The sequence below is a fragment of the Glossina fuscipes genome, unplaced genomic scaffold, assembly GCF_014805625.2.
Source record: "Glossina fuscipes isolate IAEA_lab_2018 unplaced genomic scaffold, Yale_Gfus_2 61541, whole genome shotgun sequence".
Taxonomy (NCBI): domain Eukaryota; kingdom Metazoa; phylum Arthropoda; class Insecta; order Diptera; family Glossinidae; genus Glossina; species Glossina fuscipes.
The window spans coordinates 719,347-746,696 of NW_024003752.1; the positions used below are offsets into that span (position 1 = coordinate 719,347).

At 34.8% G+C, this 27,350-nt stretch overlaps 1 protein-coding gene across 3 annotated transcripts in view; it reads left to right on the forward strand.

The window, feature by feature from the left end:
- The first annotated feature begins 2,144 nt into the window (after positions 1–2,144).
- LOC119643717 (plexin-B) overlaps positions 2,145–27,350 on the forward strand; it is a 61,235-nt gene continuing 36,029 nt past the window's right edge. For 2 of the 3 annotated variants that reach the window (XM_038043149.1, XM_038043148.1), the window contains exons 1-6: positions 2,145–2,306; positions 6,804–7,038; positions 7,098–8,570; positions 8,645–8,947; positions 12,446–15,325; positions 15,377–15,510. In XM_038043149.1, coding sequence (XP_037899077.1) covers positions 7,143–8,570; positions 8,645–8,947; positions 12,446–15,325; positions 15,377–15,510 — 4,745 coding nt within the window. In that variant the 5' untranslated portion in view covers positions 2,145–2,306; positions 6,804–7,038; positions 7,098–7,142. The remainder of the gene's footprint in view (positions 2,307–6,803; positions 7,039–7,097; positions 8,571–8,644; positions 8,948–12,445; positions 15,326–15,376; positions 15,511–27,350) is intronic. The other variant, XM_038043150.1, reaches the window with a different exon arrangement.

A 27,350-nucleotide genomic window follows, 5' to 3' on the forward strand; every position in this document is an offset into this window, starting at 1 on the left:
TCGCAGTGATACATTGCATAACAAAATAATATAAACGCAAATAAAAACAAATTTGTATAAAATTATTGGCAAAATAAAGTGAAGGAAATACTATGCGCTTTTAACAGAAGAACCCAAAAAATAAAAAATTAATTAGACAATTGAAGTAAAACGCGAAAAAAAAAAAATTAATTTACTTACCGTATTTTCTTATTTATTTGTTTAGGCGAGTGAATAAGCCTTGTTAATAATAATACCTTTTTTATTTAGCAACGTAATTAATTTTTATTATTATTATTATTATTATTATTATTATTATAAATTTAGCCAGAGAATAAATTCTAAAACTAAAGTTTTAAAGCACTAACATCTAAGGCTTTCGGCTTTATTAAAAACTCTACCGCACTTGAGATTTGAACCCACGACCATTCAGTTACTAGTCGGCTCAGCTCAAAACAACTAATACTTTCTCTGAAAAACTACAATAATTCAAAACGTGAGACATTGAGCTCACGCTTGATTTGACAGCTAAGAGTGAACGTTTCTCGCACTTTGTGCATACTCACAGCTAAAAAATCGAAACTCGAAAATGAAACATATTTAAGGCCATACTTAATTAGTGTCCATACATGTGTATATATACGACTTTGTCTAACGCCAATACGTATAGGCGCCCCGCGTAGAGTACCGCCAATTAGTACTAAGCTGTATCAAAAACTTTTGATACGTAACTTTTTTATTTATATAAAAAACAATTGTGATTCAGATTTGAATCGATTTTTTTGCAATATACTGGTGGGACTTCTATTGTCGACCGGGTCATTGGCAATAATCTAGTTAATAAAACGCACCTACTAACCCTAAGTGTTGATTGAGAAGAAATGATGATTTTATTTAAAAAGAGCCTGATATTTATATTAAATCCAATTTACTGATTTCTGTGTAGGAAGACAAAGTGGCTTTTCTACAATAAGTTAAATTTTGATAAAATTTTTTCTGGTTCGTTAATTTTTGTCCGGCAATATGTTTTTATATAAGATGGATGCATATGCGGGCAACCCGTAACGTGATATATTGATGAGCAGGTCAATGATATAGTAGATTGGGAGTGAGCTAGTTTTAGAGTACTTTCTGCAAACACCTTACGGCATTTTCTCTGTATCAGCACATTAGAATAGGCTTAAACCATGTGCCTGCCGTTTGGTTCTTCTTCGACACTTTCACTACGAACATCATTATCTTTGGTGGAGCACTAATTTCGGTGAAATGTAGGCCTTAACAAATGTGTTAGAGACGGAGTGTCTTTAGACTTCTTCACATTTTTAGCTATAGTATGCCCAGACGGACTGTGCGGGCCATAACCACGTACCTTCTACATAATCAGGATTTTTGTAGTAAGGGTTTAGAATTTTAACACATTCAGCGATTGTCAGAAGTCACGTAACTTTGTAGTTCTAAATAAAGCAAATCAAATCAAAGGTAGTGTGTCTTATTGAGCATAAGTCTTAAAGAATAGTTAAAAGTAAGTTTTTATATGAAAGAATATATGATTTATCGCCAAAAATTACAACTAATCTTTGATTTTTTTCCCAAAGTTGATTGAGAGACCTACTATTAACGATAAAATAAACATAACGTCAAAAAACAATTAAAAAATTCAGCGGAAGATTGATTCGGCTTTTTCAAATCGCGTTGTATTGAAACCGTGTCATAATATTCGCAAATTTTACTCCATGTTGTAACGAGGACCTGTATTTATATGGATTGTTCATATTTCTAAGAAAACGAGGGAAAAGAATATGAATCCGCAATAAGATATAGAGAAGAATGGCTTTGCTTCGTACCAGTTACTAATTTTGCCTGTTATAATGTTTTTCAAACATAGCGATATACCTATTCGCACATCTTATAACTCAATGGCCTTTGCTGCAGTAAAAAGTGTTTCCTTGATAGAGAGAAAGACGCTAATCATCATGAAATTGAATTCTCCTTGCTTTTAATATTCGCTTTGATAACTTTGGATGCCATCCTTATTTAAGACTGCAGGTTTGACTAATAATGGAATTGAAACAGAATGTTCAATCTTATCATATGCAGGGTTGTTCATCCTTTAAATTAATATACTTCATTCTTCCACTGTAATCGATAATTTTAGTATGTACGTCTTAAATTCAGCAGTGATTTTGTGAACTGAAGTTGGCGTTTTTGGAAATAGGATGTGCAAATCGTAAAGCATTTTAATTAAATTGTGTTAATAATTTCTGAACCTCTTACCAAAAATTCCTCAAAATATGAAATAAAACAAACAAACTCATACGTTATCTAAGGTAAAATATTCTACAGCTCTAAATGTCACAAAAAAAAAAAAACACATCCATGTGCGAAATAAGGTTTGCGCGACGAGTTTAAAGAAGTTACTACTTATAATTAAAGTGCATATAAAATGTCAAATAAAAACCGTAAATAAATATTTCGATTCCATATCTCTTGCTAACCGCGCAACTATTCCGCTGTATTTTAAAAAGGAAATAATTCAGGTCCCTCTATTAAGCCAATAATTAAAGGCAAGTTATTCAGTACGAAAAATGCAGAAGTTAGATTCTAAAAGTTAGTCGTCTTTTGTGCGTCTTATCACATAAATGTAAAAGTAGGAATAAAAAAAAATTCCTAGAACTTTACAGTTCAGAATAAAAAACCCAATTGCAAGACTTATGAAATGTAAACCGAAGTTTTCTGCAATTATTCGCTAGCTGCTGCAATAGTGACTTATAATTTTTCAGTTGTTTTCTTGATAAGGTCTTTTCGCCTGAAAGCTGTTAATTTTTAAGCAGAACAGAATGAGGAAGAATTTTTGCGATGCGAATGGCTTTAACAAATGTTTGCTTTTTTCATTATTATGAAACTATTCGCAGTGTTGTTTAAATACGTAATCCTTTTAAAACTTCCGGTTTCCGCAATTGCTATGTTTTGCGGATTATTACGCTTGGGTGTACTATTTAAGCTAGAGTTTTTCCACTTCATCTCAATGTATTTGCAAAATGAAAATTTTTTTTTCATAAATTGCAAGTTTTTCAACATACTCCTTTTTAAGAAATTTTTTGGTATATGTTAAGTGGACTTACTGTTGAAGTGTGAGTTATAGTGGCAACTGAAATGAGCTTATACACTTATTTGGACTGTACAAGTGCGCCTCGCTATATACACATATTTCTCTTTCTTATATGAGGGCATATATCGCACTAGCTTAAAATTAGATGCTTTTCAACGGGCGTCTGTTGTTGAATTTCTATAACTTATCTGTCAAAATATCTTTGTTCCACTGCTCGCCCCAAGTGGCATGGTCATTTTTTGTATAATTTTTCACAATCCATTCACCAGCATTTTCTGTCAAGCATTCGCGAAGTTTTGTATGCTTTTATGTAAAACGACCTTTTCAAGATTAAAAAAAAAAAAATTGGTTGATTGAAATTCAGTGAGGTAACTTATACTATAATGTAAGATGCAAAAAATCCCTACTTAGAATATCGTTTACTCTAATATTTAAGCCTAAGTTGATTTAGCAATTGGGCATTTTATATATAAGATTATCGAAATCAAATAGCTTAGCTTGTTATTTACGAAAGTACCGTCGGCGCTATTAAGCGAAAGTAGGGTATCAACGTTTGACCACAGTTGATACGTTATATTTTCATTGGCTTGTATGTATCTAATTACTTTTGTTGATGTACCTTCAAAAGTGTCTACTCTACTACTAGAACCGTCAGTTGCACAGAGTCTTCCTTTCATATATTCTGTCGTGGAAGCCCATGTCTGAAAGGTTTCGCAAATGCTAGGTGTGCAAAGAAATTCTCAGTATTTCTTACTAAAATTCAAATTTGTTGAAAATATACCTTTTGCAAAAGTTAATAATCGAAATGTTCAGCATCATTACCTCTGGTCTTCTGCCTCTTGTTGGGTAGCTTGTGAATGCCCCCGCGTTGGAAACTTCGTAGTTTCGAAGCAAAATAACCTATGCGAATGTCACCGTTTATAAAACGACAGTTTTGTGCACTAAAGTTCATATACCAACGTATAGCTTACATACTTTCACACCAAGCCAACTTTCATTGCCTCAACTTCAGCTGCATTTTTCCTAGGCTAACCCAGTCCAAAACAGAAACAACGCAGTATGGGTGTTGTAGATGTGTCATTGGAAAAGTTTGGGTCACTTCCGAATTCTTTCGCAAATCTGCAGGCGACGGCTTCATTTTCAATAGCGGGGAATGCTTACCACAGGCACTACATAATTGGGCAGATAGACATGTTTTCAAATTTGAAATTAGCCAAGAATTTATATGCTTTACCGAATTTAAAGCTTGTTACTGTACATCACAAAGGTATTGGGAAAAATAAAATTACATTTGGATACAGTGATATCCGTTAGACAGGCGATTCAGGTTTTCTACAGGCAATTTCTTTAAAATCATCGTTTAGTTGCTGGAGGATGTGTTTTCGAGTTAGCCCTATTTTTTTATTGACATATTCGATGGATAAAACTGTACTATGAAATTGAGTTCTTTCTGCATTGAAATCGGCTTTTTCATTTAAATAAGCCACAGTCACCTTGTATCCATACTAGGTGGCGGCCCTCAGTTTAAGATTTATAATTCATCTTATGTATTTCAAGTACATATTGATAAAAAATGTGGTAGAGTTTTTGAGAACAAAATATGTAGCTTGGACTATGTGGACTACACCGCTGACATATATAACTTTCTGGTGGAAGAAAAGATTCCTTACCTTAACCTTAGCTAAATTCTCAAAAAAAAGTAAAATAAAGAGCTCTTTCGAAGATCGGCCTTGCACCAGAAATCAAATGGATATGTTAAGGAGTTTAGGGTGCCGGTGTAGTACAACGTTTTAAAATTCTACTTTCGAATGTCTGTATACGAAAATTACAGGTAGTAGTATATGCAAATTCAGTCTTAGTTCGGATTAATGGTCTGCACATTGTCAGAACTTTTTTAGGAGATACCTCGCACTGATTCTTAGTCGTGAGTTTGCCGATGTTGCATCTAAGTTGATAATCTTTGACGGGTTTCTCCTAATGCCCACGAAGAGTTGGGCTATCATTTAATATTTTGCCTATAAATCGAAGAGAATTCACGCCTATTTCATTACTAGTTTCATTAATTAATCAGTTATTAGGAAGAAGCAGAGAATGATTGCAGCTTATAGTTCTTTTACACAACTTGAACGTTTATAGCAAATTCACCAATAGCACCGCAGAAACTAAGCCAAATGAAAATAGTTCGCTCTACGATCGTAGTGCAGGGATAACATTGGGCAGACGAAAACCGATTGGGCTTTCTTAGGTATACGCAGTTTGAAAGACGTAAAAGCGGGAAATTAGAAGGCAGATTATAACTGCAATGCTGTATTATCTTGATATTTAAAAATTCTAGTTAAAAAAGTGTAATGTCCACATAATTAATGTGTAATGGGTATAAAATAGAAGAACTTCTAGAGAGAGCCATATATTTATATTTGCAACGCATTCCTTTTTTAATTTCGCTTTTATATATACGTTTTAAAAATGTAAAAATTACATATTCATAATTTGTGTGTTGTACCGGAAAGAACACAATAAATTTGTTTTTCGTAGAAAATAATTATATGCGCAAGAATGCAACTTAATATTAATTTCTATTGTTACTCCGTAGTAATTAATATGGTATTGTGTCACCCTTATGAATAGGGATTTGTTGTAGTCCGCGTGACATACAACTCACCAAGTCTCTCAAAGTGGTCACGTCAATCTCAACACATTTCAACCACATTTTAAGTTTAAGTTCCTTAAGAGTAAAATACTGCTTAGACTTTGAGAATGAGAAAACATCTTCTGTACTCCATGCGGCATGGATGAGAGCGCTGTTTTGTTGGAATGTTAAATTATCAACATATAACGCTCCAGCAAACTCTACTAAATTATTGGGTAGAAAGCATATTTTTAACTTTTCTTGTGCTACAAATGCTGCACTTACCATGAGAAATCTACCGCCATGGTTACGCTTGTAACCCATTAGTCGAGTATGTCCTACGTCCCTTTAATATTTAAAGTGACTATCAGGTCCGCTCAAATTAAAGTTTTTCTCAACATTAAATATCATATTCCGCTTGGTTCTTTGATTTACAGCTGCAACCGTAATTGTCAGGGTCTTTGAAAGCGTATAGTGATTCCGATTTATCGCAACTCCTTTCTCGCCAATTTTCTTACCAGCGAGTCGCATTTCTTCTATTTTCCCATGCTCCTCCAAAAGATCTTTCACACATCACATTTTCAACTGGCGATAATAGTATGACCACAATTATTTCTTAAATTACGTTGAAAGAGACTTACTTATTTATCTACGAGGAGCTAATTATTACGAGGGGATAATTATAATTATTATTATGATTGTATTATAGGTTAGAGTATAACCACATTAGATTAGATTATAAGCCACAGTATAAAAATTACAATGCACTATTCAGCGGCAGGAACTCGAATGATGATAATTGCATATATAATTATTGTTTATTCAATTACAAACTTTCTCAAATAACCTCAGGTAAAAGAACCACAGGTAAAGACGAATGATGTACTTGATGAGGAGGGATTGTAGAAAAATATTGTAAACCCAAAAATAATTTACCATTAACTATTTGTCTTAATCTTTAATTATTTGTTTTAGTCTTTTTCAGAACGGTGATGGATATAAATATAATTCTCTTACTTATTTCAATTTGAACGGCCAAATATAATTCTCTTACTTATTTCAATTTGAACGTTTTACTTTTTGTAGAAGAGCATATGAGATTTAACTGAGTTTTAAATTTAACCAAGCGGTGAGAAAGGAACACGAAATCATCGTTTTTATCGGAGCTTCGAGGTCGCAACCGTGGCGTAAACACAGAGTCATGGGGTTTAATAGGTTTTGCCCTTCATACTAATTAAATGTAGCTTAAAGAATCTCTGACATATACTTCTCTGCGTTACAAACAAACTGGATATAACCCCCGTAGTTGATTCAAGTATCAGTAAGTAGTTATTTGGCAAATTTTCCCAGCACTCTTAATATATCTCTATCCTATTCTAGACTCGAACACAAACGGGTAAACTATCGTCTCATCAAAATCAAGAAATGTTATCGCTGCAGATTAAAATTTTAAATAATGATGACTCCTACTTAAACAAAATATTTCACTACGAAAGGAACTCTACGCATTGCTTAAAAAAAAGAAAAAGTTTTAAGCACAAGTTCAAAACTAAAGAAACTCGGTGGCCAATACTTTATTTTATTTATGCCAATATTCTTATCCATCTTTGTAAAGTTGATGTTGTGTTTTCAGTAATATACAACACTAAATTAGTATCTACAAATATTAATTCAACCCTACAAAAACAACAATTTTTATCAAACGACATTGTGGCGCAATTTAGTTTGCCACAAACCGTCGGAATTTCATCTACAAATAGTTCGACAACAACCGTCTCTTCAAATGTAGTTAACACAAGTTATGCTTCAAGTTCATCTGGAGCTTTACATCCGACAAACTATTTTACTCATCTGGCTTATGATGAGAAGCGTAAAGTCTTTTACGCTGGTGTTACCAACAAAATACTTCAGTTAAACGAAAACTTGCGTATTCTTTCCCAGGCTATTACGGGACCGAAACAAGATTCACCACAATGTCATGCTAGTGGTTGTTCAGATGACGTTGAAACAACATTGGTGAACAATCATAACAAAATACTGATTGTCAGCTATGCTCAAAATGATGGCATATTGATATCTTGTGGTAGTCTTCGGCAAGGGGCTTGTGATATTTATAATTTGTCACGTTTTCCAAACAACCCACAGTTCATTGATGTGCCGTTGGCGGCAAACGACGAATTTGCGTCTACATATGCGTTTGTGGGACCTGCTGAATATTCATGGAAAAAGGAAGACATTCTCTACGTCGGCACAACCTTTACTAATGTCGGTGATTATCGGCATGATGTTCCCGCTATTTCGTCAAGACGGCTAGATGATCTTAATTACGCGGAGTTTGAAATTAAGCAATCTATCATAAACATTGATGTAAAATATCGTGATGACTTTCTAGTAGATTATGTTTACGGATTTAATTCTTCTGAATATGCCTATTTTGCAATTGTGCAAAAAAAGTCACATTTGGCCGAAGAAGCAGGTTATATAACACGTTTAGCACGTATTTGCATTACGGACTCAAATTATGACAGTTATACGGAGATAACTATTCAATGTCTTGCCACCGCGCAAAGTGTAGATTATAATATATTACGAGCTGCTAAAATTACTGAAGCAGGACAAAAATTGGCGCAACAAATGGGCATAAAACGCGACGATTATATTTTGTTGACCATATTTTCACCATCATTAGAAATAACAAATCAGCCTGGAAACAAATCTGCCATGTGTCTTTACAGTTTAAAAGCAATTGAAGAAGTTTTTGATGAAAATATACATTTATGCTTCAATGGAACAATTAAGGACAGAAATTTGGGTTACATATCAGGGACCATAGATGATGGCCGTTGCCCAAGCGTAAGTATTCGGAGCTACAAAGCTCTTACAAAAATATGTAATAAATACATTTTTAATATATTTGCGTTTTTTAGACGACAAGTAACGTCTATAGTTTTTGTAATGTTGGACTAAAAATTAGCGGGGTTGCACCTATAACTTCGCATGCTTTATTCCAATTTAGTGATGTTTCCGTAACTTCTGTTACGGCCACTACTACGGGTCCACACACATTGGCTTTTCTTGGAACTGAGCATGGTTCTATAAAAAAAGTGTTGCTTTCTGGACAAAACCCTGGGGAGTACGAAGAAATAATAATTGATCCCGGAAATATGATCCTGCAGGACACGTTTACCTCACCTAGAAAAGACTTCTTATATGTACTATCCATGAATAAGGTAACACCTGGTATTTTTCTTCATACCATTTCTACATAATCACTATATTGTTCTACTGATTAATTGAAAGCCAATAAACATAAGAAATCGTATAGATGAGGTTCATTGCAGATCTAACATAAATTAAATATCCATATTTATTTAATTTTGGTGATTATATTCAGAACCTTTTCAACTTTCAGTTAACTTCTAATTTAATTGATTTATATCGACATTTGACATATCTCATCATATTTGATATATCGCCCCTTTTTCCTCATTGACACTAATTTATAATTTTCCAATACGAGCTTATCACCTATACTTTACTCATAACAGGTTAGATACCAAGTTATATTATATTATCTATATATTATCTGTCATAGCTATTAGCATTTTGTATTAAAGTTAGGGGCGGTATGTAACATCGGTGCGTAGGTAGTTCGCTGCGAACTGATAAGTTAGAAAGATAAGATTATGGAAGCACTCAAGTGGTCGTAAAACAGGACATTATCTAGATTGCATGCAGTGAACACGTTCAAAAGTCTATTAGTCGTTTAAGAGAAGCGTGGAAACGCAATATAGATTGCAAGCACACAGATCATTTCTGAGTTATTTTCAAATAACTGATAACAATTCAATTCTCTAGAGGTAATTGTAACGTGCTCTCATAGCGTTTCAAAAATTATTACTGTGTAGCTAAAGACAGGACCAGAGAGCAGCAAAGTCAACTGTTTGCAGCAATTTTGCAAAAGCAAAAGAAGGACAATGACGTCAAGATTATGTTAGATGTAACAAGAACGCTTATTTGTTTAATAAAAATTAGCCTTTTATAAATAACTTAAAGTACAAAAGAGTAACATAAAAATAAAACAAAATTTATAGGATAATTACAAATTATTACATATTTTGGTGCATAGCTTGATGCGGATGCGGATGGGTAAAAAAAGTTAATCAGCAAAATTATTTACTATTTTATTGTTACTTAAATAATCTCACTTGCAAAGCTATGGAGACGACCATATTTTAATATAAGGTGGATTTTGTATTTTCAATGAAAGATCACATGTATTTACAAACTAATTGTCTCAATATTGCAGCGACTTACGATATTGTTTTATTAATATATATTTAATTATATCATAATTGATTTTTTTAAAATCATTATGTCATTATTCCTCGTCGTATTATATTTTTCTATTTTAACCCTTTTATATTTTAACCCTTCGAATATCATGTATTATCATCATTCTATAACCTTCTCGAGAGAAATATCTAAGAATTGAGTTTTATCACAACGTGGAAACAGTAAGTTTATCATCACTTATTAAAGTATTCTTCCTTATTTTGAAATCGTATTCAAATTTGTTTTCCGTTGATTTCTTTAGGTCGTTTAGGGCGCACTCCCACATGCGGAGATGGTCAGTCTGCTTACGATTTATTACATTAGAATGTTGATTAGTTTGTTTAGACATATATGCATAATTACGAATGATTTTTTTATATTTTTTTTCGATTATATATATCGAAATCATAATGAATTCTAATTCTAGTCTAATTGATGTTAGTTGCGATGAAGGACTTCTATGCGTGGAAAGTCCGATTAGTGGTTTCTAATCTGTAATGGTTGCGATATTTTTTCTGTATAAGTAGGATTGAAAACATCTTATGCCATAGTATATAGCAAGTAATTGTTTTTCAGTAATTTGCCTGCATAGGATATAGGCAAATCATTGACTATTCTTCTTTGAGAAAGCTATAGCTCCTAAAAATATTTCATAAGAGTCTGTGGAATGGGAATGAATGGTTTATCAAGGTTGGCAGATTAAGGTCCCATTTGTTTTTGGCGGTGCTCGTCACAGGCTCTTTCACATTTTCGCGACCAAAAGAATTTTCATGTTCTTTTAGTTGTGCATTTAAAGGAGCACAACTTTCTATAAAATGTTTCCAATAATTGCAGGAAACTACGAAGCGTCTAAGTCCATCTGTCTCTTTGGAGATGGGATGATTTATGTTGACTTCGAATCTTGATGGGTCTGGTTTCATTCCTTCGGGTGTGCTTAAGTGTTGAATGTATATAACTTCTTTTTGTAGAAAACCGAATTTTTGGGAGCTTCAATTTGGTGTGTTTTTGGAATACTTCGAGTAGGTTGTTATTGTGATGCCGTTAGCTACTTTCTTATACTATTACTTAGTTTACATACAAGAAAGCTTGTATTTCTACTCCGATAAGTGCTGCACTGAGAATGCGTTGACGGCTGTTAGATGATATTTTGAGATTGAAAGATAGTTTTGTAAGTTGATAGTAACCGTTGGTGGTTATATTCGTCGCCTACTTTAATTTCATGGAAAGAACCAGTTAGGTCTGAAGTATAGTGCTTCGCTAATTTGTCTAGTATTTCTTCTACTCGTGTTAATGGAAATTTGTTTTTGTCATTTTTGTCGTTTAACCGATGACTAATTTACATTGTTTTTACTATTACTTGCCTATTTGGAGATTAGCGATAATGGCGATGAAGTTGGCAGATGCTTCTATAATTTTGGTTCGTAATGATTTGTTGATTTGGTTATTGATTTTTTTCATTTTGGGGATGTAAGATTCTATGTTTTTGGTATCTTATAAGGCAGTACTTGCCAAGTGTTGTTTCGATACAATACGGCACAAACGTTGCGAATATTATTACACGGTTTTTAAAAAAATGAATGTGTCCCGCTAGATTTTTTCAATTATTCTTTGCTTTTATTATATCTATCATCGAAGGATGAAGGATATATTCATATTGTCAAAACGTTTGCAGTATATATATATTCCTGATCGGCAGCAAGTTCTGAATAGATTTAAGCAGTCTGCCTGTCTATGTTTGTTGTGAACATTCTCTTGGCCGTTATCATGGAAAGGACTAAAAAGTTAAATGTCCATATTCTATAATATCGGGTAGATGAGGCTGGTTTTCTCTATTTTCAGAATAAAAGAGGATGTTTATATGCAGCACGTGTTCTACTCTATGAATATCAAGCAAAAAACACGGAAAGCAAGTGTTCATAGTTCGTATTGCGTAGATATTATATGTGGGCGCTTTCAAGTTCTTTTGCAAATTTTTACGCAACATCTTCCCTTTCGCTAACAAGAAAATGTTTGCCGCATACTACACAGTTGCGCAGATAGACAGATGGACATGTTTAGGTGCTCTCCAAATTTGAAACTGGCAAAGAATTTATATACCTTATGTAATTTTTGAAAATTGTTATCTCCTTGGATAGACTGTAAATCTATTGTAATAAAAAAAAAAAGTGATGCACTTTAGGAATGGCTATTTTTTAGATATCTATTCAATCTTGTCAAAATTATATTGTGGTTCGTTGTTTTATCCTTTTCGAGCTCGTTGAAGTTCTTCGCTTTTTTGACAGTACAGTAAGTGTTAAATACCCGTATTAAAAAAAAAAATGGAATATATTCTTTGCCATCTAATTCCAAGAATTTATAAACTACGATACAACTTTTTCCTATTTTGTTTACAGATAACAAAATTAAAAATAGAACATTGTTCGTTATACACAAATTGCTCCGCCTGCTTAGAATCTCGCGATCCTTTCTGCGGTTGGTGTTCCCTAGAAAAACGGTGCACCATTCGGTCAACTTGTCAAAAGGACACTGCCGCAGCCCGTTGGCTTTCCCTAGGTAGTGGTCAGCAGTGCATTGATTTCGAATCGATTTTGCCGGACAAGTTACCGATTACGGATGTATCAAAAGTTCAGTTGCTTATAAAAACTTTACCTGAACCAGTAAACGGTAAATATCGTTGTGTTTTTGGTAATTCTACGCCAATCGATGCTGAGGTTTTAGAAAACGGCTTGGCATGTAACACTCCTCCACTGGATCAACGCCCAATAATAGCTGCTAACATGGACCATGTCTTAGTGCCACTTTCTGTGAGAAGTTCAGAGACTAACAAGGACTTCGTTTCGCGTTCATTTTCTTTTTTTGATTGTTCTCGTCATAATATTTGTCGGACATGCGTTCGTAGTTTTTGGAGTTGTAATTGGTGCGTCTTTGACAACAAATGCGTCCATAAATCTGAGCAGTGCAGAAACTTGGAAAAAATGATGTCCAAGGACTTTGAATGCCCACATCTGAAACGTGTGCAAGGGCCTCTTCTGCTTCCCGTACGTGTACCAAAGGAAATACGTTTAGAGATTGAAAACTTACCTAGACCTAAAAACGCACATTCAGGATTTTTATGCACAGTACAAATTGAAGCAGCTCAAATGCTATTACCCGCTCGGATTGAGGCCAATCGTTTTGTGGTTTGCGAAAAAACACCATATTTTTACGAAACCAACACATATGAATACGAAGCAAAAGTCGACATTACGTGGAATCGACAGCATTACATTGATACAGCCTTAATCACTTTATACAAATGCGATGTCTTGGGATCACATCGTGAGCATGCAGATTGCAGTTTGTGTGTCACTCGCGATTCCAAATATCAATGTGCGTGGTGTGGAAACTCATGTGTCTACAATGACACTTGTTCATCAATGACGCTGACGACGGATCACGGATTAATGCATAAACCGTCTAATTATCCACTATCGAGAGCAAATGACTGTCCTCGTCCTCGCATAGACATGATTAAACCACTGTTTGGCCCTATCGAAGGAGGTACCTTGGTGACTATTGAAGGTAGTAATTTAGGTATTAAAGAAGAAGATGTGCGTGGGAAGATTTCCATAGGAAATGTACCCTGCGAATTAGTTAATTATGAAATCTCTGTTAAAATAGAATGTCGGACGGGCGGTGTTAATCATGAAATAACAGCACCAGTTAAAGTATTTAATGACGCTGGCTTTACGGAGTCGAGTGTACAATTTCAGTTTAAGGATATCCAACTAATTGGTCTGCATCCTAGAGTTGGACCAAAGTCAGGCGGAACACAAATCTCGTTAATGGGGAAATATTTGAATATCGGTTCTAATATAAGAGCTTTTTTGGATGAATATGAGTGTCACATCAATATGACAAAGGCATCTTCTTCGCGCTTGACATGTGTTACCTCAGAAGCGACTCAACCTGAACCTATACGCACACTACGTTTGTTTGTAGACGGTGCAAATCGTACTTATACTTGCGAAAACCATCTTGAAAGGCCAATAAACGCATATGACCACGAGTTAGTAACAACTCGCGGGAAGTATGCCTACCATTACCACTCCCATCTGCCGCGTTTTTGTTCTATATATAATTACACCCATGATCCTACTATCATGGAGATCAAGCCTCTGCGAAGCTTTGCTAGTGGGGGAAGACTGCTGACAGTTCATGGCATGTATTTGGATTCTATACAGAACCCTGAATTGGAAGTGTTTTTTGGCACCGAAAGGATAAACAAAACAACATGTATAGTCATAAATGCTAGCCAAATGGAATGTCCTTCACCGGTGGTGAATGCTAAATTTTGGGAATACAAAATGTCGCTGGAAAAAAAATTTCAGCAAGGACAGCTTACTAGAGTTGATATCGATTCGCCGTCATCTTTAAACATAGATGTTAAAAAACGTAGCGCTTTTAAAAGAAATGCTTCATTTAGATATACATCACTGAGCAATATTACCAATAATGGTTATTTTGGAGAAGATATTGCTGCTTTCGTGAAAGTTCGTGAGACTCAGCTTAATTTACAAGTGGGATTTGTTATGGATAACGTTCAATGGGTACGTGATCTCGGCAAATACTTCTCAACAATACGTAGTAGCATAGCTTACGTGTCGGATCCTAAATACCACGCCTTTCCCGAAGGTATAAAATTGTACAAAGGAGACACATTAGTTATTGAGGGAGAATTACTAAATATTGCTTCCGACGAATCTGACGTTAACGTTACAATTGGTATTGGTCAGTGCAATGTTACAAGTCTCACACTTACTCAACTTCTATGTACTCCTCCGGAGAAACAACCGATCCCCACCGATGAGAGTGGCCTGGAACAAACGTCTGATTTCCCATTAGTTGTTGTTAAAGTAGGACGCAATTTACGTTTTGTCGTTGGCCATTTAAAATATGATCTTATGAAGGCCTATTCATTTTCACATGCTATATGGGGAATCATTTTCACAATTTCCTTGATAGTCATCTTGTTGATAATAATATTGGTTATATACAGACGAAAAACCACTCAAGCGGAACGTGAATATAAGCGAATACAAATCCAAATGATTACCTTGGAAAGCAATGTGCGCTCTGAATGTAAACAAGCTTTCGCAGAATTGCAAACAGACATGACGGATTTAACAGCAGATTTGGAAACTTCCGGTATTCCAACGTTGAATCATGTCAATTATATCATGAAAGTATTTTTCCCTGGAGTCTCTGATCATCCTATCCTTAATTCGCCGAAAGTAAGTATACTGAAAAATGTACGAATATGTCATAAGAATGTATTTTTTTAGTTGCGCATGAATAGTCCTCATACTAATTACGATGCTGCGATGTTACATTTCGAACAATTGATAAGTAATAAGTACTTTGTATTAACGTTTATAGAAAGCTTGGAGGGTCAGAAATCATTCAACATACGTGACAAGTAAGTACAATTCGTAAAGAAAAGAGAGAGGTTTTAGTAGGCTTAAGCTGAATTTTATGCATCTACATATTGTATTGCGATTTAGAAAGAAATTAAGCATATGGAGTGAACAATGGCTACCACCTAGGTAAAATATCAAAGTGGCGTAGTTTAGTGGTAACAACAGTGGGCCACTCTATATCTCTTTTCAATAATATATTATATACCTCTAAAAAAATATTTGAGCGCTAGTCGTTTCACGACGTGAACATATTATTTGTGGATGGGTAATTTACGTTCGATTGTCAGGGCCCATCACAATTTGTAAAACAATCCTCCATATAAAAGATTATTTCTTTTCTGAGATTGGAAACTTTGGCTTCATGGATTGTTACTGTTTGGAAGTCGTAGGTTTCCGTGGTAGCTGAGTTCATAGCAGAGAAGCCTGCAAGCATACGACTCCTCACATTCTCTACGACTTCTCTATAGTGGGGTCTCATCGCCGGATGTAAAAAACAAGATTTAGTTTTAGGTGAAAAAAAAAACATAATTTTGGAGACAAACTCTGGGAACATCCATCGAAGTCGCTTACTTCAGTGTGCGTGGCACACGCTTTTGGAATTTGTTTAAAATAAAAGTGTAAAAGTGGATACATATTGATACCAATACTCCAAGAACAATTACAAATGAAGTTTATATCTTTAGATGACATCTTGAAAATTCGTTTGTTGAAATCATTACGCATATATTGAGTTATGGTCTCTTTTTATGAAATAAAGTATTTTCACTTTTGTCCTAGATGCAAAATTCTGACTAGATGGAAAACTGTGCAATGTTTTTTCGTTTCTTATGTTTCGCCTTGCATGTCTTCCATTCCAGGTACGTTATGCATTCCTTTACTCTACTGTACTAAACCTATTGGTTTTTTTAAGCACTTAACGTTCTTCATAGTAGTGTTCCTTTCTCAAAGGAACATTACTTGTCTATCGTTAGTCCGATGCCCAACTTTTTATATTACTAGTATTAATTAATTAATTTCCCCTAAGTAACATTTTGATAAATAAAACATTGGTTCATGCTGCTAACGTTTTTTGGAAGTTTTTAGTTTTCTTTTTATTTATTTCAAGTGATATAACATCGTTGTCCTGTTTTAAAATTTTCATTACTTATGGACTATAGCGAATTGTGGGACATTTTTCCACGAGAAACATATTTATTCACTCAATAACGCTTTTAATTTTAGACCTTTACGAATTTTCGATTGCTCCCCGGACCATTTTTTTGAAATCAATTTGAAATTATGAAGTTCGAGGAACAGGACGTGAGCTCAAGAATCAAATGCTGACTGGCTCCTTTCCTTCTCATTATTTTTACCGATCTTACATGTCCGACACTGTGTTCCTTGCGCAGCTGTCTTGCTTTTTTCTCTTTTTCCTTCGCAAAAGAGTGCAAGTGACTGGCCACTGCCATATTTGCTCTATCGGTCAGCACACTTTTATTTTTATTGAGCGACAAAAAGAAACAAAATCACAGACAAGCCCTAATAACGTGCTATGTATATATTTATATGTATATATACATATATATATATATTACTATTTTAGCGTGCGTGTTTCTCTTCCTCTTTTTGAATGGGGAAAGAGTTTAAAGTCTGGCGATAATTTCCCTGGAATTACCGTTAAATAGCGTATGTCGGCCTTAGTTCAAATGTTCTGTGTTAAAGATCGTTATCCGCAGCTTACTGCGATCGTTATTACATTCAAACCCTTGTATCTCGATTATGATGCATGCAGAGCACTCTTTAAAGTAATTGTCAATTAACCTGTTCAGATCACGATCAGGCTTTGTAAGGCGATTTGTTTTCCACTAAGGAGTCAATTCTGAGCCGAAAAGGGCCGCGACCGCCAAAAGTATCTGTAAATAAGTATGGTGTGCTCTTATGCTCTTTCCAATTCATTCTGCACACGGTAACTTCTTACTTATCCTGTTAAAAGGACAACCTGTCAGACGTCGCTTCCGTATTGTTAACCAAATGGCGCTTTTTGGTAGAAATTAAGCATCAACTTCTATCGGGATCACTTTTGCTATTTTCGTTATGTGGTCTGCTTCTCGGCACTTGAAGCGTCTCAAGGGAAGATTGTTCCTTTTCATCCTATGGATCGTCCAATCTACGCTAATTTTCCTTGATTTAATTAGTGGTTTAGCACTTATGATTGAGAGGTTGCCGTTTGTGTGTTCGTGTAGACTTTCCTCATATTTAATATCTTGCAGAAAGTTAAGCTAGTGAGTTGCGTGCTAATCGCCCCGACTGCATATTTGGCAACTGTTACTTCATCTCGACACTTTCTTTCTATCTATATTCAATCCCTTTCAAACCTTTTTACACACAAGTTATTTAAGGATACATTCTATTTTCGATTATACAGTTAAAGCTTTCCTTGTTTATAACAAACCCTCTTTTTACTTCTTGTTGTAATTACGAAGGAAGAAACATGAATTGTTTGAGCATTGAATATGACATTGAATTAACTTAAAACTTCTTGAAGATTACTCCAGAAATTGCGGAAGCGCGAACGAGCGTTAAAACCTGCGAGGATGGTGAAGACTCTTAAGAATTGTTGAAGACTAACTTATTCTAAGCTAACTTACGTAACTCACGTAACTTACGTAAAAATGCTTAAAGTTATGTTTATTGTTCAATTATATTACACTATTTATGTTACTTTGTGATTTTGTTTTTTGTTAGCGGTATGTGTCGATGTGGGAAAGAAATGTTAGGATTTGTTTACAGTACCTAAATGAGTGAGTGTGGAAATATTGTGTTGTGGTTTATTAAATTTCGCTGGTTTTGGATTTCGTTGTGAGGATATACCCGTAACGGGGCGAGTAAGGTGGAAAACTATTATCAGCTAAAATCACCTCAGTTTGTAACGGATTAGGAATGATCGCTATCATAACTATTAGTTTGTAATTTGTATGTTATCGCCATGTAAAGGTTTTATTTCGGACCAAGAGTCTACAAAGTAAGGATGTAAACGCATTTTGCATCCTAGTAGTATTTAGTAAGCATTTTAACTTACCTATAGCTTTGGCTGCTGCTGAGCAGCTAAATCAAGTTCGTCGTTTATTCGCTACTTTTGTAGCTGTTGCCTGCTAACTATTACAACACATACCTTTCACCTGTCGCCGCTATATGTGTGCGCGCTTATACAACCAGAGCATAACGTAGCTCAGTGGTGAGTTTAAATGTCTAGAAAGTAAGGTATGTATAAAACCTTTACAACATTGAGAGTAGCCTACAAGGGTAGTAAAGTACATAGCTTAGAGAATAATTACAAAAGTGAACTGTGGAGTAGAAGCGTTTGTTTATTGAAAGTAATTTAGTGCTATTGTAACTCAGAATAACCTAGCTACGCGTGTATATACTAAAGCTTCTCATCAGAATAATACCTTTGAACAAGAGTGGAAGTTAATGGGAATTTGTGTTTGTTTTGAAAATCGGTATTAGTCAATACTTGAGTCGACATGATGCGATGTATGTACTCTATATAACATTTTAAATACGTAAAAAATTGAGGCAGCCAGTAAGGAAATAGATGCTTCCTTACAAGCTCGGTGAATTGAGTCACATATAAGTGATCGGACGCGTTCATTGCGTTCATTGTCCTATATTCGCGATGAATTTATGCGTTCATCTGCCCCTTGTGTATTCAATCCACTCCACTACAATTGGCGCCTTATCATCGTAGTTTGTGCCGCTTTCTTAGCCCGGAGCTCAATTGGAATAATACTTCCAATGACCATGGCCGCGTCGTTGGGAGTAGTGCGAAACGCTGTGCATGCATAGAACTCTATTAAGATGTCTCTTTTATGTAAAGAAATAATCATTGCCCTATAGCAGAAAAAGAATCTACACAAAATTATGGATCTTACCATTATGGAGTTTAAATTTGTTCGACGTCGCTTGCGCATTAATAGCATTAGCCTTTGCCGCATTTGTCGATTTTTGGATGACATGTCTGAGATGCACTTTGAACGATAGTGGCTACTCGGTATCTAAATATCGAATTGCATCCTGAAATAATATTTAAGCGTAACTCTCTCTACATTCTCGATATTACTAAACACGCCGCCGTTTGCTATTCCGCCAGATTCAGTCATGTCGACAAGAGCCATGTGCGTGTTGCCTCGATACTGTTATTGATCAGAAGCCCAAATGCCTGTAGCGGCTTTACTACGATTATTAGGACAACATCATCTGCAGTTCCTACGACTTTGAGCTCCTGTCCAAGTAGAAGACGCAAGATATTATTATACACGAGCTTCTGCAGACCCGGACAACGTTTCACGCGTTCTTTATTTGTTGCGCAAAGGAGTTTTTTATCCCTGTAGCAGGTGGATATTGCGCCGGTTACGCGTTGCCAATTGTCGGAGTTGAAAGCATTTTTAACTTCTAATGTCGCTACAAGGCGGAGTGCTGAGCCAATTATATTTGCACAGGTCATCGTTGCCATCCACTATCTCGTCGATGCGATTGCAAATTATTCTTTGCTAATTGTAGTTAACTTTATTGCGTAGTTGGGAATGCCATCAGGGCCCGTCCCGTCATTTACGCTAATCAGCTTTTTGGTTGCAGTCACTTCATCATCGATTTTAATTTTGTATTCCTCGCTTCAATTACATTCTAGTGGAACGTAGTTTGTGGGAGCGTGTCAACGATATTTTTTAGTAACGTAAGGCAGGTTGACCGACTCATACACTTCAACTTTTTCATTGCTAGTTTAGAAGCCAGTCCCCAAAGGTTGCCATTTTGATGTTGGATCTCTGATATAAAGTGAAGCAAGTAAGAAAATTATATTCGGCTGTGACGGAAGGGTTTATACCCATCATTATATTCTAAAAACGATGAAATAAAGAAAGAAAAACTAGATTCCCATATTGTGCAACATTAGGTGAACGTGGCTGATTTTTTCATTTTTTGGAAAATAAAATTGGAAATTTATATCATGTGTTTATTATAGTTTATGAGTAATGAGCAAAAAACAGGGAAAGCAAAGGTGCTTGGTCAGATGAGCAGACGGACACGCTTAGGTGCATTCCGGATTCTGCACTGGTCAAGGATTTTTATATCTTAAAACGTTTTTAAAGCTGGTTTCTGGAAGTTCGACAAGAAGATAAAATTTTAATATACAGATATTGTATAAGCAATGCCGATTTTTTCAATTTTCAATTTCTGAGCAATTAGCAAAAAACCGATCATTCGTATTGAATAACACCAAGTTTAGTGTTTAGTACATAATCTTAAATCTTCAACAATATGCAATATGAATTTAGGCAATATATCAAACGCCACTAATTATTAGATTAGAGTGCTCAATTTTCCATTGTAAATTACATTTTATACCATTAGAAATAAAAATGAAACAACACTTCCAAACTCAGCTTGCAAATCGATAACGTCGGCCGAATTTGCAAACATGCTTCCTTTTCTGAACTGCCTTATTAAAGGCCGCGGAAACTATTAAGAAGTCATCAGCATATTGAAGGACTGCTGTTTGTGAATCTTGAATTGTGTAGAGTTTAGCACTGTAGAGATTAAATAGAATCGGAAATTTGACTTCAACTCTATCATAATCCATCACCAAAATGTCTCTTCATAAAAAATGTAAAATCCACAGGCGCATGGGTACTAACTAAGTGGCACTATAAAGCATTTCACCTAATTTAATAATATCCACGCAGTTTTACGTTTTGCTAATGTCTAACGTTAACATGACCACTTTTTTCCGAACTTTTTCTCAATGGAAACAAAAAGCGACAGTTCATTTAAACACACATTTGCACATTTATTATTTTGATAACCAAAAATGCGATTTGCAATTAAGCGATTGTTGTTGGCAAAGATGGATAATCTTTTTTTTTAGTTGATTATTTTGATGTAAACTGAGATAAGCGAAATGGGACGAAAATTTTCTATTATGTTGGGCTTTGTCCCTCTTATCGGAATGGAAACTATTTTGATTATTGTCCATTCGTCTAGTACTATGTTTCGAGACCAGCATCCGCTGATAGCGACTAGTAACTGATCGAGGCTTTGTGGGGAGACGACTTTAATCATGTTATATTTTATGCCATCAAAACCTGTTGCCGTGGGTTTTTTCTTGTTAATAATGTTTGCAATTTCATTAAAAAAAAGATTTTTTAGCAGGCAAATCGATTGAAAGGACATGAGTAGCAATAGCGGCATTGTTGGCCGTTATGGAATTTTTGAGCAAATTTAGGTAGGCAATATTGTTGTCAGAATTCCAGAGAATTCCTTTGTGCGGTACTCGATGATGTGCTTTAATAAATTTTGAAAAGGTCTTGGAGTTACCGGATTTACAAATATCATTAATGGTTTTTATTCGCTGTATAAATTTGGCTTCCTTGACAGTGTTGTAGAACTGTTTCTTGGCTTCAATAAAAGAATTGTAGCTTTCTGGATTTGTATAACGGTTGAAATTAATCTTGAAAGGTCGAAGCTTCCGGAAACGAGTTTTTCGTGGAGATTTCCGCAACGATTTTGGATTGTAGGAGTTTGCAACAAATGTGTTAACTTTGAATAAGTAAGTTTTTTGCAAGAGTATTTTGAATAGATTTAAAACCACAGTGAGTATATATTTTGGACGGTTTGTGATTCAAAATTGATCGAAGAGTAGTGCTTGTTTCTTACATAAACGTTTATAGTATCCTACGAAAAAGCTAAGTTATCACAGTATTAAGTCTCAAACACTAATTCTGACTATGCCTAGAACTGAAGAATCACATCATATACCATTTATCGCATCTTTGACACACACATTTTAGGAATGAGTATGTTAGCTAGGGTTTTCCATTTGCTTGGGAATCATCAAAGATGCAAATTCGACCGTTGAAATCACCACATAGAATGACGTTTTGATGATTGTCAACAAAGTCTCTTATTCTTTGAATAGGATCACGGAATATTCGGAATGTCTAAATTTGCGGAAAGTAAACTGAGATGATTATAAGATTAATATTAAGGTTAATAAGATAAGATAATCAGGATATCTGAATCTGTTTTGAACGGTATTTGTCTGAAAAAAAATCTGGATTTAACAAGACTACAAACGCCACCATGCGCGTCGTTCCCGATATCTGTTACAGAAGAAAAATTCAGAATATTTGCATTATCATAGTTATCATCCGATCCAAACACCTGACTAAGAATATAAAAATAAAAACTTGCTGTTTCAAAAAAAGTCCGAAAAGGGTCGATTCTTTGTGAAGCTTTGAATGTTGTGTTGAGTAAACTTCATAATAATTACGAAAAATGATCTGTGAAGGGGTTCGTAACTAGACGCAGAACAGTACAACATGACATAGCATTTAAGTTTTTTTTAAGCAGTAATTTTTTCGATAACACGGTTTTTAAGTGTTAAAGTTAAAAATGGGATTGATTCGAGTATGTAAAAATTTGTCTTATTCATTACTTTTAATATTGTTTATTCTGATTTGCGAACTTGGCAAAATAATTGACTTGTTAGGAGAAAAAGCTGTACCTGTTTGTTTAAGTGAAAATTTGCCTTCAATTTTACCATATTTGCCACAAGTGAGTATTTTATTTTCTTACTTTTTATTAATTTTGGAAGTTCTTTCCTGAAGTGTATTTTTCTTTGCACTCTTTGAATGATTTGTGTTCAATAATCATGATTCGCTTACCACTTCGCTCAATAATGTTTTTGGAGCAATTTCTGTCACGAGCATTATGCTCAGAGAGCACTTGGTACTCTGACATTTTTCTTTAAAAATCGTTATAGAACTAACGTTGATGCACCGAGTATCTTTATTTTTACAAAATTCTTAAACATGTCTCAGCTTACTACAATTGAAACATTGTTTAATGGACAATACCTTAGGGACAATATAATCAACTGGGCAATTACAATAATGAAATATTACGAATGAATTTCGGTATGTTTTGATGTTTAACCTTAAAATTAGGGAGTATTGGAAGTTGTTATATTAGTTTGTGACACCTGAATAGCTGAGTTAGCAGTTGGTTGATTGATGGTAGAATTGTGAATTACTCTTGAGGTTAGATTTGTCAGCACATCCTCATTCTTCCTCTTTCATTTTCATCCATAAAACATCAGCTGTAATACTTTCATCTCGTTCTCAAGTGTTTGTGCTTTTCCTATAATATTGTTATAAATTTCCGCTTTTATGTTATAAGATTCGTACCACTAGATCCTGGAAATTTCGTTCAAAAGAAATACACTTCAAAGTCCTTTTTATTTTGGCAATGCAAATATGCTCAACTTAAATATTCTTTTTCTACTAATTCTGCCTTTCACAAATATTCTATTTATATACATTTTTACAAGCGTATTATTATACCTAAATTCATGGCTTCATTTTTAATCCGTTAACCTATTTTTCCCTAATCGTTTTCATCGGCCGGCAGGTGCATTTTAGGGTATTTATTATTTAATTAGCTGGAATGAAATGGGTTTGGAATTTCCGTAACAATATATATAAACTTACAGATGAAATGTGACGCTTTTTTCCGCAAACTTTGCATTTTGTTATCATTTGTTATATCATAAGCTTAAGAAATTAATAATTGAGTGTTAGTTTTAGAAGTTTTCTTATTTGGATTTTCGAAACCCTTATTTTATTTTTTTTTTAATTTTCCTTGATGAAAACGACAATTTTTGTAGCGAATTCATATCTTTCTGCAATGAACAGGACAAAGCTGTCTGAATTTTCTGTAAGACACTAGTCCTAATAGCATCATATGCTGCGTGAACAATAATATGATTCGTAAAAGCTAACTTCCAACGCTACCATAGAAATTTTTCCTATTATTCCAATCGGTAACCCAATCTTTATATGATTAGTTAAGTTCCTTTTCAGTTCAGAGCTACTACAATAAGAAATAATCAGATAACTTTTAGCGAAGCTTTAGTATTCCAAACTCATTTTTCCGAATACATTTTTAGCAGGCGAAGATTTCTAGCGCGAGGCACTCATGAATTTGAAGTGTTGGTGGGTTTTCTGCCGCTTCTCTATATTTCAGTTGGAATTGATAGACCTGATATTGTCAGCAATGAAGCTTTGGGCACATTCTATCAAATATACAGAAGGGTCAGAATATATAAAAAAGCGTTGATGTACTTATAGCCATACATGTCAAAAGTGCTTTGGGTGTTGTTCGGCTTGACAACAACTCTGATTTAGAATCTTTGTAGGCGTCGGATCAGCCGAAAGTTATTGGTTTATAGCAAGCCTGTGCATTACTCTGAATACGAAGATTCGTACTTACAACGTCTTATACCTCAGCAAATTTCTAGTCTTAAATATATGTCATAGCAGTATTTCGTGATTTAAATTTTTAGTATTTCTTGAAATTGAGAAAAGATGTCGCTAGTCACTTTAAACATAAAGTTTTTTGTTAAAAAATAGCAAATTTGTCTACTATGACCAGATAGATAATTTATAACGTCTAATCAACTGACACGTTAGATTGGATTCGATTGGAACGTGCTCCAAAACTCAATGTCGTTGTTTGTACATTGCGTTACAGTGGAAAATATTAATCATTCTTATTTAACAAGGCACTAAAGCAGGTAGAGAATCGTAGAAACGGACTTGTCCTGAAGGTTAATATTAATGGTTCTCTGATGGATTTTTCATCTTATACCAGTGAAAAACCAAGCTCCTTGTTGTGAGTAAAACATGGTACTTCTTCTTCTTACAATGACTATTAACTTTTGGGGAAATTCGAAAATTTTTTCGTTCGTGGACGTTAGCAGAAAAACTAAGGAGTGTCTTTTACATGTACGTTTTAATGAAAATGAGTCGACCGACGCTATAATGTCATGTGACCTGTTTCCAAAATCTTTTGAAGAAGCTTATTTTAAAAATATCTTCGCACAATCAGAGTATAATTATCCTATTCGGATCTGTACTTTTTCCCCCAACATAATCTTAGCAAAATCAGAAATTACAGGCAGCTCAGTATGCTTAAACCTTTAAACAAGCTTAAATATAAAATATTATACATGGGCCACACATTTTGTAATTTCGAATTATAGGCATAAAAAAATATATTCAAAAGATAAGAAAAAATTGAATTGTTAGTGCAAGTTTGCATACTTCTATCGAGTGTGTGTTTGGGTGGGTGAATGTCCTTCTAAGTTGAAATGCGTCTCTTATTTTCCCGCATAGTTTCAGGGTACGTCAATCCCATTGTCAATAAACATTGAGATAGTTCATAACTTCTAAGGGTACCCTTAAATCTGATAATGCGCTTACCGTTCTGAAATGGTATGCACAGTTCCTCGACACACGTCTGCCCTAAACGTTGTACTACATATCTGATTTAAATGGCATGAATTGTAAAAGTACACTTTTCCGCGATAAGGGAAAAGCCTGCATAAAAAATATGACCGTACTTTCAACGCGTGTGCGATGCTAAATATTATATTATTGCCCACATAATTGGTCGCGTCTAGACAAATATGGGTCTCAGAAAAGTTGGTTTATAATACATATATTCCACAGCTTAACGTAATAATGTACCGTGCGGTAGTGAGTCATATCGTGGTATAATAACACACGTTTTGGGACAAGTGTCAATTTTGATATTTTGATTAGCTTCAAGCTTACAATTACTTATTCTCTTAATTTTAATTGTTAATTTTGAAAAAGCAAAATTTCGCAAATGTAAAGCAGCAAACGGAACCAGGGCGTCCTATCTTCATATGAAATCTTTTTTCATATACTCCATGATAGTTTTCAGAAAAGCAATAAACGCTTTCTTGACATGTAAGGAAATCTCTGTCTAGAAGGCGTTTAAAGTCTTCATCCATTCCACTTTTTTGGCTGGCTTGCTTTGATATGCTGCAATAGTATGGTATTCGGAACTTAATACAGCTGTTGGTTTTTTGTTGAACTCGTCTCTTATGCCAAAATTCGTGACATTAAGGTTGCAACTCAAAATGTATCTTATTGTATGGAAATCGGACGTATCCGACCTTTTTTGAAGTAGTATTATTCTTTATATATTAAATATTGTATACATACGATGTACTATATATTTTGCATTGTGTATGATTTAGATATATCGCCAACTATCGTGTCAAAATATTAGTTTGGGGAAAAAGAAATCCATTATTTTTATATGAACTTCAGGACTTTATTTAACATGCTTCGGATTGTCCGATTTGGGTCAAATATGCACCGTTTTGTTGTATGATTTGTTGCCATTTTAAAGGTAACTTCAAAATGCCTCTCTCATAGAAGTGCTGGTCTCTATTTGCAAAAAACTCTAGTAGTCGATTTTCACAATCCTCCCTAGATTCCAATTTTTTATCATTAAAAAAATTTTGCAATGCAAGAAAAAGATGATAATCGCTTGGTGCCAAGTCCGGACTGTATGGCGGATGCATTAAAACTTCCAAACCAAGCTCCCGAAGTTTCTGGCGAGTCACTGTAGATGTGTGTGGCCTAGCGTTGTCCTGGTGGGATACGACATCTCTCCTGTTGGCCAATTCTGGCCGTTTCTGGTCAATCGCTGTATTCAAACGGTCCAGTTGTTGACAGTAGAGATCAGAATTTAGCGTTTGGCCATATGGAAGCAACCCATAATAAATAAGCCCCTTCCAGTCTCACCAAATGCATAGCAAAACCTTCCTGGCCGTTTCAGGTGCTTCACCGCTCTTTGACCACGATCGTTTTCGCACAGGGTTATCGTATGTGATCCATTTCTCATCTCCAGTCACCAACCGTTTAAGAAATGGGTCTATCTCATTCCGTTTGGCCAAGGCTTCGCAGATAGAAATTCGATCCATCAT